The sequence below is a fragment of the Mastomys coucha genome, unplaced genomic scaffold, assembly GCF_008632895.1.
Source record: "Mastomys coucha isolate ucsf_1 unplaced genomic scaffold, UCSF_Mcou_1 pScaffold14, whole genome shotgun sequence".
Lineage (NCBI taxonomy): Eukaryota > Metazoa > Chordata > Mammalia > Rodentia > Muridae > Mastomys > Mastomys coucha.
In genome coordinates this window covers 2,815,246-2,829,843 of record NW_022196896.1, presented here as the reverse complement: position 1 = coordinate 2,829,843, position 14,598 = coordinate 2,815,246, and the positions used below count along the sequence as shown (strand labels likewise).

The following is a 14,598-nucleotide window of genomic DNA, read 5'->3' as shown; positions in this document are numbered from 1 at the left end:
TATTGCACTTGGTTCCTTGCCCCTCCCCACCCCCCAGAGTGTGAATGTAGGTCCCGATTGCTGAAGGAACTATGTACTTCAGAAAGACGGCCCAGAGACCCCTGAGCTGGAACTAACCCGAACAACCAGTTAAAACGTGAATGTGCTCATGTGTGCTTTCAAAAAAAATTTGGATTAGCTTTTGTAAAGTCAACAATTTTCCTCTTTTAACCCCTTGAAGGAACACTGCAAGGTGACACGTTGTCTGTTAAATTAGGCACACGAAGATGACGGACTAGAGGGTGGTTATGTAGCTTTTATTCATGACCTTTGAATTCTTAAACTCACACAGAAATTTCTTTCATAAATATTCTTTAGATTTATCTAGCTCTTTTAATTGATTTAATCATGTTAGTCTGCTTTCTCACAGTCAAGCCCTCAAGTGAATCACAAGTGGAACAAAAATATAGTTAACATTTTTTCAGATGTACTTAAAACGAGACAGGGAAACTTTGAAAGCAGAACACTAGAAGCTAGTAAAACAGCTCACTTCATTAGAAGTGACTCATCCTCTATGTTACACAAACCTTTACAAACCATTGAAAAATCTTTTACCCATATTTAATATGTCCAGAGGAAAATAGCTTGTTATAAAAATTTTTTTATAAACATTTTTACAACCAGGAAAAACAATCATTACTTCCAAAATATACTTTGACTAATTCTAGACAGGAATCACTAGTTTCATTAAAGTCAAAATAATCAGAGTCAGAATGACACTATTATCCAAATGATACCTTTGTTCTTTTTTTGAAGACATACTATGTTTCTTTTCCTTAGTGTGGTGTCCTTTAGGCTAAGGGACTATTAGAAATGACATGCTTTTATCAGTGACAATGGACTGGGTCAGTGGTGGGCTGGAATAAATCAAATTTCAATGAAACCGAAACAGTGTGTTGTGATGAAGGTTGTTAAGAGTAAGAAGGAAACTTAGAAAGGTCAATATAACCTAATCAGAGACTTCTGGATGGTCAACTTAAATAGGTAAGAAAATCTAAAGATTCCTCTTACAGCCAAGACTAGCAGAAACATATCGGGGTCTGGGGAAGGCTTGAGATAACTCACCAGATTCACGGTGGGCAATGTCTGTAACACAGACACAGAGAGAACTCTGGAGAGTTTCCAGCTCAACCAGAGAAATGTTTAATGGTGGAATGGGAAAACTTCTGAGAGGATGACACAATTGGGACAATTCTGAAGGGAGGCTGAAGGACCGCTGGTTTAGGCTTCAGATATTCCACAAATGTGCAAATGAAGCTGTCATTATTAAGCATGTGCTACCCCTGTATCATCTCTGGACCTTCCTAAATAACATGACATGAGACAAAGGTTGGAGCTCAAAGGGACTATTTGGCTTGGGTTGGATGGGTTGGGTTGGGTTTCAAAGGCGGTGAAGTTTCAGTGGGACATATAGAGGATTCTGTAGAACTTCTGTGCCTGAATATCCACAAAAGGAGAATAGGCTCTACCTAGAAGGTGGCTGGCATGGTTGGGAGGTAGGAAGAATAAATTAGGAAGCTCTGAAGTTCCTTCCACTCATCGTAGTTGAAAAAAGAAATAGAAAATCCAGGGAAGAGAAGACCAACAACTGAAGAAGCAGAAAAAGACTCTAGATCAGTAATTTAATCTATCCTTTTCATTATTTCCACTGGCAGAACCCCAAAAAGGCAGAGGTAAGGGAGCCTGGAGGAGGTGCTTGATCGTCTTAGGGAACAGAAGTGGAAGGACTGATGTGCTGTTTCCAGAATGCATAACAAGTTCATACCTTTTCCTGAGAGGGCAGACTGGAACTATCTTCTGAGATGGTTGATATCAGTATCTATTAGGGTAAAAACGTATGTTTGTGATCTCAGGGAGTGCCCTGAGTTGTGGATATATTGTTTATTTGAAATTATCAGGAAAAAAAAAAACCCAAAACTACCAAACCACTTCATTCTTAATAATCTCTTTTGGAGAGACACAACCAACTGTGAAAGTTAAGGTGTTTGCCTCCCCCAAATAATTGGTAGTCACCCTCAACCATTGGACATAGTGGAGCACGCCTTTAATCCCAGCACTTGGGAAGCAGAGGCAGGAGGATCTCTGTGAGTTCAAGGCCAGCCTTGTCTACAAAGTGAGTTTCAGGATACCCAGGACTATGTAAAGAGATACTATCTCCTGGTATATGAGCTGAGTTCAATGAATAAAGCATGGGTCTAAATGAGAAGACACTAAGGGAAAAAAAATGAGCACATGTGTGCGCACATATACACATATACATTTTACCTCTGGCTGTAGGATCATACATACTTCCATGAGTCAACACTCTTAGGTATTATTTGTAAATGAAAAATTCCTGCTCCCCTTTCCTCTTAGGTGGGAAGGTGTGACTCCTGTCACACTGCAATTCTTCCACAGCAAAGGATTTCATATTGGGTATTGTGGACTCTGATCACACTAAGAAGTGAAGTATATATGTCTAACTTCATATTCTATACATGGTGCGTGCATTGAATCTCAAAGCTTAACAATGAATTATGGACTTTGATCGGCTCAGGCAGATAACCCTTGAATGCACTGATTGATCTTCAGTTAGACATTCACACTTTCTTCCATGATGTAAAGAGGAGCATCCACACCATGGACAGGCTTACCCTTGACATGTTTAACCTACATCTTACAATGAGGAAATGAGCAGAAAATAATCTTTCAGAATGTGGGCACATTCTGTATTCAAATCAGTGTGCGTTGTTTAATAATGCCAGTCATGAAAGACAGACCACACACACACACACACACACACACACACACACACACACACACACAAACACACACACACACACACACACACACACTGAAAGAGAGAGAGAAAGAAGGAGAGGCAGAGGAGAGCAGGAGAGAGGATAATTTATTAATGAAAATGAAGATGATGACAAGTAAATGCAATGTGTAATTTTTGATTACATGAAGATTTTTTTAAAAAAAGAAAATCAACTACAAAGAATTTTTTGAGGCAGAATTTGAACCACGGATTATGCTCTTTGTTAATATTCAGGCTCCTGTAGCCGGTGACACTGGAGATGGATAGGATAATGATCTTATTACTAACAGGAGAGGTATGTAAAAGCATTTTAAAACTCTATGATGATGTAATTTATTACTATTATTTTTTGATGGTTCAGCAATGAGCTCATTTACAGTAAGAAAGAAACCGAGATGATATGCTAACATTTGGTGCACTCAAGGACATAGGGTACTCGTGCTAAATTTTTTTTTTTTTGACACAGGATTTCTCTATGTAGCCCTGGCTGTCCTGGAATTCATAGGCTGGCCTCGAACTCAGAGATCTGCTTGCTTCTGACTCCCAAGTGCTGGGATTAAAGGCATGCACCATCACTGCCCTTCGTTGTGTTAATCTTTCAACTTTGCATTTCCCCAAAATTAAGACAAATGTAGAGAAGGAGGAAGGACAAGATTAGGAGACAGAACCAGGCCTAGAGCTGTCCTAGGAGCTGCAAGAATCTTCTGTTCACACTATAGATGTATGGAAGATCAGGCCAGGCCAAAGGCTTATGGACAGCTCATAAAGATTTATTTTTAGAATTTGCCAAACAAAGTTCTATAGAAATATGAACACCTCATACTTTAAAAATCAGAGTAGTTGGCTAGATTTTACTCTAGGAGCTGATTAGTGCAATTAGCAATGGAAGTCAAAGAAGATAATTCCAAGAATTTAAAAAAAAATCTGGATGTTTTAAGCTAGATGGAAATTTCACATACACAAATAATTGTTGGAAAATGACTTTAGAAATGACAAATGTCTTCAGAGTCAGGCTGCCTCCTTGATTAAGAATCACTGAAATGCAGGCGCATACTCCCAACTGCATGAGGCCTGCAGTTGTTCAAGGCACAAAGCTGCGGAGACTCCCCAAGGCCATGTGGAATGGTCTGCCATCTCCCAGCCTCACCATCCTGCACACCATGTGTGGTATTATGCATTGCCTGGGTCCAGATTCAAGGCTCTTTTTCCTCTGGACCTTTAGGGCAGCCACATAATGCTTTTAACTCAAAGTGATAATGACAAATAAAACAAAACCAAAAACTAAAAACCATTGCCTGTGTTGGCCTCTAAAAGTTACTTAGAGAGAAAAGAAAAAATGTCCCTGTAGGTTAGAACAAGCCAACGACATAGCAGTAGTAGTGTTGGGCTTCAGAAGACGACATCTACGAGACAGTCTAGATGGTCAGCTTCTTCATTTACACAAAGATATCATGCTTTCTAGGCTTTTGTGGTGGCCGTAAATGGCTTTAACACATTATGTATACTAAATAACATCAGACTAACTCAGTCGTCTTTTGCTATTACATCAACTGCAAGAATACATTCATGTCTACTTCCCTCCGCCAATACTTAATAATAAAGTATCAATAGATACTTCATTAAAATCAAATATTACGGGAAGTATGGGTACTTCTTAGTCAAGCTGTCAGAACCAGTTCTGTGAAGGTATCAGAGAAGGCAACATTTCATTTACTAAAACTTCCAAAGGCAGGAGAGAGCGTAGCATGGTGACTCTGATGGTTGGAAGGGACGGTTGAATGGATAGAAGGAAGACCTTGGTGACTGTAGCACACCTACTGGAAAGAAATGAATTCTGCACTGCATCATCTAGCACAGGAGATGGAGGGACAACAGGAGAGAGAGAGAGAGAGAGAGAGAGAGAGAGAGAGAGAGAGAGAGAGAGAGAGAGAGAGAGAGAGAGAGAAAGAGAGAAAGAGAGAATGGGAAGGAGTGGTCAGTTGGGAAGGCTACAAGTCAAGGGTATTTAATCTACATGTATCAACTGTCTGTTGTCTTGTCACTGAAATCCCCATAATATAATATGTAGGATCAGCCAGGACTCACTACCCCTTAATAAAGAACAAACACTGCACTAATCCGACTCAAGGATCTTACTGGTCATTTTAAAACTTTATTTCCTCTCTTCTGGGAAATGGGAAAGGATATCTTTAATGGAAGCATCTAGAAATGACTGTGGCTACAAAGAATGCATTCTGACTAGGGTAAACTAACAACACACCAGCTTTATTTCCTGTCGCCAGACTCTTCCCAAAGAGTAGCATGTGAATGGCCTGTCTGGGGCACAGATCATGTAGCCCATCAAGTAAGCGGTCCCTGGTGAAACTGCCCATGAGGAAAATGGCGCAGATGCTTCCAGAAAAACTGCAGGCTTTTCCCAGCTCCAAGCCCCATATAAGGCCCAGAGGCCTGTAGGGAGTCGAGGAGAGATGGGATAGGAAAACGTACTACCTACATGGTAGCCCCGCGATTGCTTAGAACTTAAAAAAATAAGTGACAGAGAAGTTAGTCAAAAGACATAAGTGAAAAAGAACCACCACAACAAAGACCTTCAGTCTCAAAACCTGAATTCCAGTAAAGCCTAGCGGGCCGGTCACAGGCAGAAGTGTGATGTGGGCGCGCGTGCAGCACTTTCACCTGCACTGTCCTCGGCCCAAGGGGTTAAGGCTGGTCCTTCATGCTGTGGTCTACGTGGCCTACAGGTCCTGGCTAGCAGCACTTAGAGGGTTAAGAGCACGTGAAGTGGGTAAGAGACGTCTTTCGGAAGTCCTCATGGGGCTCCAGCTTGTCTGCTCCTGGAAGTCAGGATGGCTTCAGCCACCAAGGGCCACTTTCTGTCCTATGGGGACTCCTGGTGGAAATAGTGCTCCTTTCTTCCAGAAGATTCAGTGGAGGATTAGTGACACATCCTGGTTGTCATCTCTTTCTAGAAAGCAAGAAGAGAAGGCCTGTTAGGGGACAATGAGCAGGGCAAATGGTGCAAGTTTGCCCGCTCCACGAGAACACATTCCATTTGGTCTGTAGGCTTGAGTTAGCTAAGACTCTCTCTCTCTCTCTCTCTCTCTCTCTCTCTCTCTCTCTCTCTCTCCCTCCCTCCCCCCCCCCATTTTCTTTCCCACCGAATTTCTCATGAATTAAGGTACTGTTTAAAGCACTTTACTCTCTTGCCAAGAATCCAAGCTACTTGCTTTTTCGAGGTGGGGATGGGGGGTGGGGACCAAGATCTGGAGCCCTGGGCTGGAGAGCTGGCTCAGCGGTTAAGAGGTCTTCCGAAGGTCCTGAGTTCAAATCCCAGCAACCACATGGTGGCTCACAACCATCTGTAATGAGATCTGACGTCCCCTTCTGGTGTGTCTGAAGACAGAGACAGTGTATTTATCTATAATAATAAATAAATCTTTGGGCTGGAGTGAGCGGGTTCAACTGGAGCAAGTGGGACTGATCGGAGCGAGCAGAGGTCCTATATTCAATTCCCAGCAACCACATGAAGGCTCACAACTATGCGTACAGCTACACTGTACTCGTATCCATAAAATATATATATATATATATATATATATATATATATATATATATATATATATATTTAAAAAAGAGATATCTGGAGCCACCAAACACTTGGAACTAAATAACAGCTTTCCTCTCAGGAGGTCATGAAGAATGACCTCCAGTGTTCATCCCCACCCCTTCCAGTTGTCTCTTTGAGGACAGCCAAGCATCGTTTGTCAACTGGTATGATAAGGAGTTTGGGCTGCTATTTTTAGAATCGAAACCATCTTCCATTTGACTAACTTTCAATCAAAGATGGGGAAAAATGGAGAATGTAATCATACAAGTGAAGAGAAATTAAGGAAGAGGAAGGAACTCCAGAGTCTAGCCTCTACTCTACCTATGCAAACCACCTTCCAGCTGTTCCGGGACTGTGTGGCTCCCAAAGGGGCCATCCCTTCTCTTCCTTTGAGACTGCACAGGCTGGCCTGTTCATACCCAGTGCCACCTCTACTCTCTTTATCTGGCTAACTGTCACTTATCTTCCCAGTTCAGACCTGATGACATCCATTTGCCTGGAAGACCTCATATCCTCCTGTGGAGGTGGCCATGCCGCAGAACTGACTGCAGCTGCTCTATGGATTGAATGCTGGCCTGGATCATTCCAGACAACCAAACGGCAAACATCTGAGTCAAAGGAGTTAGTGTAAGTCCCCCGATGCTCAGAGGGCTGTTTGAAAACCACACAGACTGTGTAGGTTAAAGAAAGAACACAGTGTGTGATCTACGTGCTCTCCCAATCCAGGAGAGCTAAACATGGGAGGCTTCATACGGTGTTACAGTCGGTATACAAATGCATTGCTGAACTCCTCTCGGTCATTTACTTGTCTTACTGTGTGGCCCACATACTAGGAGATGGGCCCGATGTTCTTAGATTCTTACAGTCTTTGGGGAGGAAGAGATGTAATGGATCACATGCTGAAATAATAACATCACTGCCTGTCTTTACCAACAAAGACATGAAGCATATTGAGAAGAGGTTCAGACACATTACAATCTCACTTCTGTCTCTTGGTTTTCACCCCCATGAAGAGCATCGTGACTTAGGTAAAATGTCTGTTTTGGCGGGCATCATCTTTTACTCCAACACAGGATATATTCCCTTCTTCTCCCTTTAACAGCCACAGAACCCCTCTTCACCAGTCAAAGGTATAATGGTAGGTTTAATATAAATGTGTGCAGTAGATTATTATAGCAGCTGTTTTTATTTAAGTCCCAGCTAGTTCCCTAATAATGACATAGTGAGACCAAGATTTATTTTCAACTTAAAGTACAATAACTAGGTATTATAACTCCATTTTAATTCTGTAATTCAGTCTGGCTACCTCACAGCTCCAATCCCTGAGATACTGGCATTTTTGTACTGGTCAGGCTCTCTGGGCTTCAGGTGTGTTTTGCCTTGATATCTCTCTGGACTCCTGCCCCATGCCAAATCCTCTCTTTCTCTCCCTCCTCCCCTGGCTCTCTCTCTCCCTCCTCCCCTGGCTCTCTCTCTCCCTCCTCCCCTGGCTCTCTCTCTCCCTCCTCCCCTGGCTGGCTGAAGTCCCGTGGTATTCTTTCTATTGCCTAGTTAATGGCCTTGCAGATTTTACTGACAAGGCAGAGAATACCTGGTGAGCATTGTTTACACAAACTTGAGACAGGAGATTCTTAAACATTACAATGCTGTGTCCCATTGTCTCAGGATAGTGAAATCACCATTTGAATGATAGAAGGGTAGACCTTACACAGTGGACAATAACATTACGCCTGCAGAAAAGCCTTTCATTTCTGTTCTTCGGATCTTCCCAGGCAAGATCCTATGGACTCTGCCGGCTCTTTGTCCTGGCATCCCCAGTGCCTGATAATTAGGTTCAGTAAATATTTGCTTAATCACATAACTCACACGTTCTCAGTCTCTTCACCTGCACAGTGTACTGTGTTAGTGAGGGGATCAGGGGAAGGTTAAATGCATTAATATATGCCTAGACTCAATACATCTTAATTCCCTTCTCTGATCCCTTTTTATAGACGTGGTTCAGAAGCACGAACCTGACATCAATCACTCCTTGCTGGCGGGAAGTGGCCTGGGAAGAGTTTTCTGTTAATATACACTCTGACATGGATCTGAAATTTAGACCAGCGGCAGCAGAGAGCTCCTGACCATAGCAGGGTGTGGACAGCAAAGAACACGGTAAGAAAGAACCACGTACCTTCTGCAAGAAAAGGAAGTAACCATGACAACCGCGAGAGAAATCTACTGTTCCCACCTCAGGGCTCCAGTGGTTCTTGTGAACTGAGTATGGTGGTACAAACACTGTAAACCCAATATTGGGGAGGATGAGGCTAACCTGGGGTATAAACAAGCGAGGAAATGAAAAGCAAAGCTAAAGGTTCTTGTATTCTGAGTTAACGTTTGACAACAGATTGTGTATTCGAAAGGAAGAGGGTAATTCCAAGGATAAACATGACTTCAGGTTTATAACTAATTCTATGACTATTTGCAATGGATCAGTGCTCCGAGACAGAAGGAAAGGAGCCTTTGAGAAGAGCCCATGGAGTGTTCTGGGCTTTGGGTGGCTGTGTCATTATGTTCATAGAGCTCTGAGAGGGAGCCACAACTGTCTGGCAGAAGAATTCTAGTCTCAGAGCCAAACTAGTTTGTTTGAGGCGAACGGCAGCCTAACCAGGGACAGGTAGTAAGAGGCCAAGGTCTCTCCTGCTCTTTCCTGCAGCCCTACAGGAGCATCCTGCTACCCTGGCTCTTGCCGTGAGAGATGAATGTGCACTGTATAGGCAAGGATGGGAGTTTAGAGAAAGAAGAGCAATTCACCAAAGCCACAAGGAGAGTGGCAGGTGTGGGATCCAAGCAAGTCCATGTGACTGTGAAGGCCAGGACTTTCCACACGGCATGGGGCTCTAGCTCAGAGCCTCTGAGACAGGAATAAATATCGCTCTTGAGTGATACCTTGGGAATTCATTGACTTACATATTAACCATAGATGGTTCCTGAGTTTTCAAAATGCTAGATGCACCGCTTTCTTTAGCAAGACTGATAGCAATTTGAATTATCAGTTGCCATCGAGAAAAGCTTTAAGACACTTCTGTTTCCTGGAGTATGTATGCTTAACAGGGAAGGGTTTTTTTGAAGAGAGCGGAGAGAGAGAGAACAGATCCAAGGCCCTTGCGTTAGCCCAACAGGGGTTAGTAGCGAGTGGGGCTTTCTGCACCACCGTGTGAGCCCAACGGGCAGAAGAAAAGCTGTTTCTGAGATGCCTCTTTAATTCCCATAGGGAAACGGGGTTTTAATGACAGCTCACAAACTGAAGGACATTGGATCTAACCTTTGAAAATCTATAGGGTATGGCTTGGTAAGATGGCTCAGCAGGTTAAAATGCGTACTACAACACCTGAAAATGTTGAGTTCTAGACTCACATTGGTGCAAAGAGAGAACTGACTCTTTCGAGTTGTTCCCTGACATTCACATGAATGCCAGGCACTCACACTTTAAAAAACATAGGCCTGGCCGGGCGTGGTGGCGCACGCCTTTAATCCCAGCACTTGGGAGGCAGAGGCAGGTGGATTTCTGAGTTGGAGGCCAGCATGGTCTACAGAGTGAGATCTAGGACAGCCAGGGCTATACAGAGAAACCCTGTCTCAAAACACCAAAAAAAAAAAAAAAAAAAAAAAGCATAGGCCCATCTGCTGGGGCAGACTCTTAGCTGGTCTGCTTCAGAGAAGACATCATATCCTGACCCATCCTAGCGGACCTGCTAAACTCGGAGCAGTTGGTAAGAACCACCCCCACGCCCACCCCTCACCCAGAGCTGCTGCTAGGAGCCCAGAGGACCCTCTGCACTCAATGCAGCTGGACAACAAACAGCTTGACTGCTCCACTGAAGACCCAACAGTCTGAAGACCTTCCAGGAGATCTACTGCACCCAGGGCAACAGATCAGCAGCTTCTCTGCCCCCGTGAAGAGCCCCCAGTTGGAAGGCCCCACAGGTGGTCTGCTACAGCCAAGGCTGCAGGCCTACCAGGAGACCTGAAGCAACCCAGGGACAAAAGAGGCAAACTCCAGACAGTCACCCAGACCAACAAACACCGGGTATATCCAGATGGTGAAAGGCAAGTGCAAGACCATAAGCAACCAAAGCCAATATACATAGGCATCATCAGAACCTAGTTCTCCCACCACAGCAAGCCCTGAATACAACAGAACACCTGAAAATCAGGAAATTGACCTAAAATCCTATCTCATGAAGATAATAGAGTCCTTTAAGGAGGATATCAATAACTCACTGAAAGAAATACAGAAAATAGAGAAAAAGAGAGGTAAAAAGGTGAAGGAACTGAATAAAGCAATCCAAGACCTAAAAGTGGAAGTAGAAACAATAAAGAAAACACAAATAGAGGCAAACCTGAAAATGGAATACCTAGGAAAGAGATCAGGAATTACAGATGTGAGTATCATCAACAGAATTCAAGAGATAGAAGAGAGAATCTCAGGTGTAGAAGATACCATAGAAGAGATGGGCACAACTGTCAAAGAAAATTCAAAACATAAAAAATTCCCAACCCAAAGCATCCAAGAAATTCAGGACATAATAAAAAGACCAAATCTAAGAATAATCAAAATAGAGGAGCATGAAGATTCCCAGCTCAAAGGACCTGAAAATGTCTTCAACAAAATCATAGAAAAAAAACCTTCCCCAACCTAAAGAAAGAGATGGCCATAAAGTTACGAGAAGGCTATAAAACACCAAATAAATGGGACCATAAAGGAAAATCTTCTTGTCACATAATAATCAAAACACTAAATGCACAGAACAAAGAAAGAATATTAAAAGCTGCAAGGGAAAAAGGGCCAAGTAACATATAAAGACAGACCTATCAGAATTGCACCAGACTTCTCAACAGAGACTATGAAAGGCAGAAGAGCCTGGTCAGAGGTCATGCAGTCTCTAAGAGAACACAAATGTCAGCTCAGGCTACTATACCCAGCAAAACTCTCAATCAACATAGACGGAGAAACCCAAATATTCCAGGGCAAAACCAAACTCAAACAGTATCTATCTACCAACTCAGCCCTACAGAGGATCCTAGAAAGAAAACTCCAAAACAAGGAAGGTACCTGCACCAAAGCTAGAACAAGATATTAAGCATCTCACAACAAAGTCAAAAGGAGAGAACCACAAACACATAAAACCACTGACAAAAACAAACATAACAGGAAGCATAAGTCATATCTCTAATATCTCTGAATATTAATGGACTCAACTCATCTGTAAAAAGACATAAACTAACATATGCAAACAAGACCCAGCATTTTGCTGCATACAAGAAACATACCTCAATAACAAAGACAGGCACTATCTCAGAGTAAAAGGATGGAAAAAGGTCTTCCAAGCAAATGGTCCCAGGAAACAAACAGCAGTTGCCATCCTAATATCCAATAAAATAGACTTTCCACCTAACGTTATCAAGTGTGATGAGGAGGAACACTTCATATTCATCAAAGGGAAAATCTACCAAGAGAAAGTCTCAATTCTGAACATCTATGCCCCAATATAAGGGCACCCAGATTCATAAAAGAAACTTTACTAAAGCTAAAACACACATTGAACCCTACACCATAATAGTGGGAGATGTCAACACCCCACTCTCACCAATGGGCAGGTCATTGAAACAGAAACTAAACAGAGACACAGTGAAACTAAGAGAGGTTAGGAATCAAATGGATTTAACAAATATTTACAGAACATCTTAACCTAAAACAAAAGAATACAACTTCTTTTCAGCACCTCATGTTACCTTCCCCAAAATTGACCATATAATTATTCACAAAATAACCCTCAACAGATACAAGAAGATTGAAATAATACCATGCATCCTATCAGATCACCATGGCCTAAGGATGGTCTTTAAGAACAGCAAAAACTACAGAAAGTTCATATACAAGTGGAAACAATAATTCTTTACTCAACGACAACTTGGTCAGGGAAGAAATAAAGAAAGAAAATTAAAGACTTCCTAGAATTTAATGAAAATGGTGACACATCATACCCAAACTTATAGGACACAATGAAAGCAGTGCTAAGAGGAAAGTTCATAGCACTAAGTGCCCTGGTAAAGAAACTGGAGAGATCTTACACTAACAACTTAACAGCACACCTGGGAGCTCTAGAACAAAAAGAAACAAGCTCACCCAAGAGGAGTAGAAGGCAGGAAATAGTCAAACTCAGGGTAGAAATCAACCAAATAGAAACAAAGAAAACAATACAAAGAATCAACAAAACCAGAAGCTGGTTCTTTGTGAGAATCAACAAGATAGATAAACCACTAGCTAAACTAACTAAAGGGCCCAGAGGCAGTATCCAAATTAATAAAATCAGAAATGAAAAGGGAGACATAATAACAGAAACGAAGAAATTCAAAAAATCATCAGATCCTACTATAAAAGTCTATACTCAGCAAAACTGGAAAATCTAGATGAAGTGAATGGTTTTCTAGACAGATACCACATAGCAAAGTTAAATCAAGAGCAGGTAAACTATCTAAACAGGCCCATGTCACACAAGGAAATAGAAGACATCATTAAAAACCTCCCAAACAAGCAAACAAAAAAAGCCCAGGGCCAGATGGATTTAGTGCAGAATTCTACCAGACCTTCAAAGAAGACCTGACACCAATATTTCTCGCACTATTCCATAAAATAGAACCAGAAGGAACACTGCCTAAATCATTCAATGAAGCCACAATTACTCTGATACCTAAACCACACAAGGACCCAACCAAAAAAGAGAACTTCAGACCAATCTCACTTATGAATAGTGATGCAAAAATACTCAATAAAATTCTTGCAAACCAAATCCAAGAACACATCAAAACCATCATTCACCATGATCAAGTAACATAATCTAATATATTAACAAACTCAAAGAAAAAAAATCACATGATCATCTCCTTAGATGCAGAAAAAGCATTTGTCAACATACAACACCCCTTCATGTTTAAAGTATTGGAGAGATCAGGAATTCAAGGCCCATAGCTAAACATAATAAAAGCTAACCATCAGCCAATATCAAATTAAATGGAGACATATTTGAAGCAATCCCATTAAAATCAGGGACAAGACAAGGATGCCCACTCTCCTCTATCTCTTCAATATAGTATTCGAAGTGCTAGTTAGAACAATAAGACAACAAAAAGAGATCAAGGTAATACAAATTGGTAAAGATATGATAGTATATGTAAGTAACCCCCTAAAATTCTACCACAGTACTTTTCCAGCTGATAACTTCAGCAAAGTAGCCAGATATAAAATTAACTCAAATAAATTATTAGCCTTCCTTTATACAAATGATAAACAGGCTGAGAAAGAAATTAGGGAAACAACTCCCTTCACAATAGCCACAAATAATATAAAATATCTTGGGACAAGTCTGACCAAACAAGTCAAAGACCTATATGACAATAATTTCAAGTCTCTCAAGAAAGAAATCAAAGATCTCAGAAAATGGAGAGATCTCCCATGCTCATGGATTGGCAGAGTTAACATAGTAAAAATGGCCATCCTACCAAAGGCAATCTACAGATTCAATGCAATCCCTATCAAAATTCCAACACAATTCTTCAAAGACATGGAAAGAGCAATTCTCAAATTCATCTGGCATTCAAGGCAACAAAAAAGAGAATAGCGAAAACAATTCTTAACAATAAAAGAATGGCTGGGGGAAATCACCATCCCTGACCTTAAGCATTGCTGCAGAGCAATAGTGTTAAAAACTGCATAATATTGGTACAGAGACAGACACATTGATCGATGGAATAGAATTCAAGACCCAGAAATAAAACCACACACTTACGGACACTTGATCTTTGACAAGACACCAAAAATATACAATGGAAAAAAGAAAACATCATCAATAAATGGTGCTGGTCTAACTGGCTGTCTGTATGTAGGAAAATGAAAATAGATCCATATTTGTCACCTTGCACAAAACTCAAGTTCAAGTGGATAAAGGACCTCTAAATAAAACCAGATACACTGAATCTAATAGAAGAGAAACTGGGGCCAGGTGGTGGTGGCGCACGCCTTTAATCCCAGCACTTGGAAGGCGGAGGCAGGCGGATTTCTGAGTTTGAGGCCAGCTTGGTCTACAGAGTGAGTTCCAGGACAACCAGGGCT

The 14,598-nt window shown here is 41.6% G+C and overlaps 1 protein-coding gene across 1 annotated transcript in view; it reads right to left on the bottom strand.

Moving 5' to 3' along the window:
- Nucleotides 1-275: 275 nt before the first annotated feature.
- The window catches only part of Mob3b (MOB kinase activator 3B), a 200,608-nt gene continuing 186,285 nt past the window's right edge, over nt 276-14,598 (bottom strand). The window contains exon 4 of the mRNA XM_031366393.1: nt 276-5,804. Within this exon, the coding sequence (XP_031222253.1) occupies nt 5,775-5,804 (30 nt within the window). The 3' untranslated portion in view covers nt 276-5,774. The remainder of the gene's footprint in view (nt 5,805-14,598) is intronic.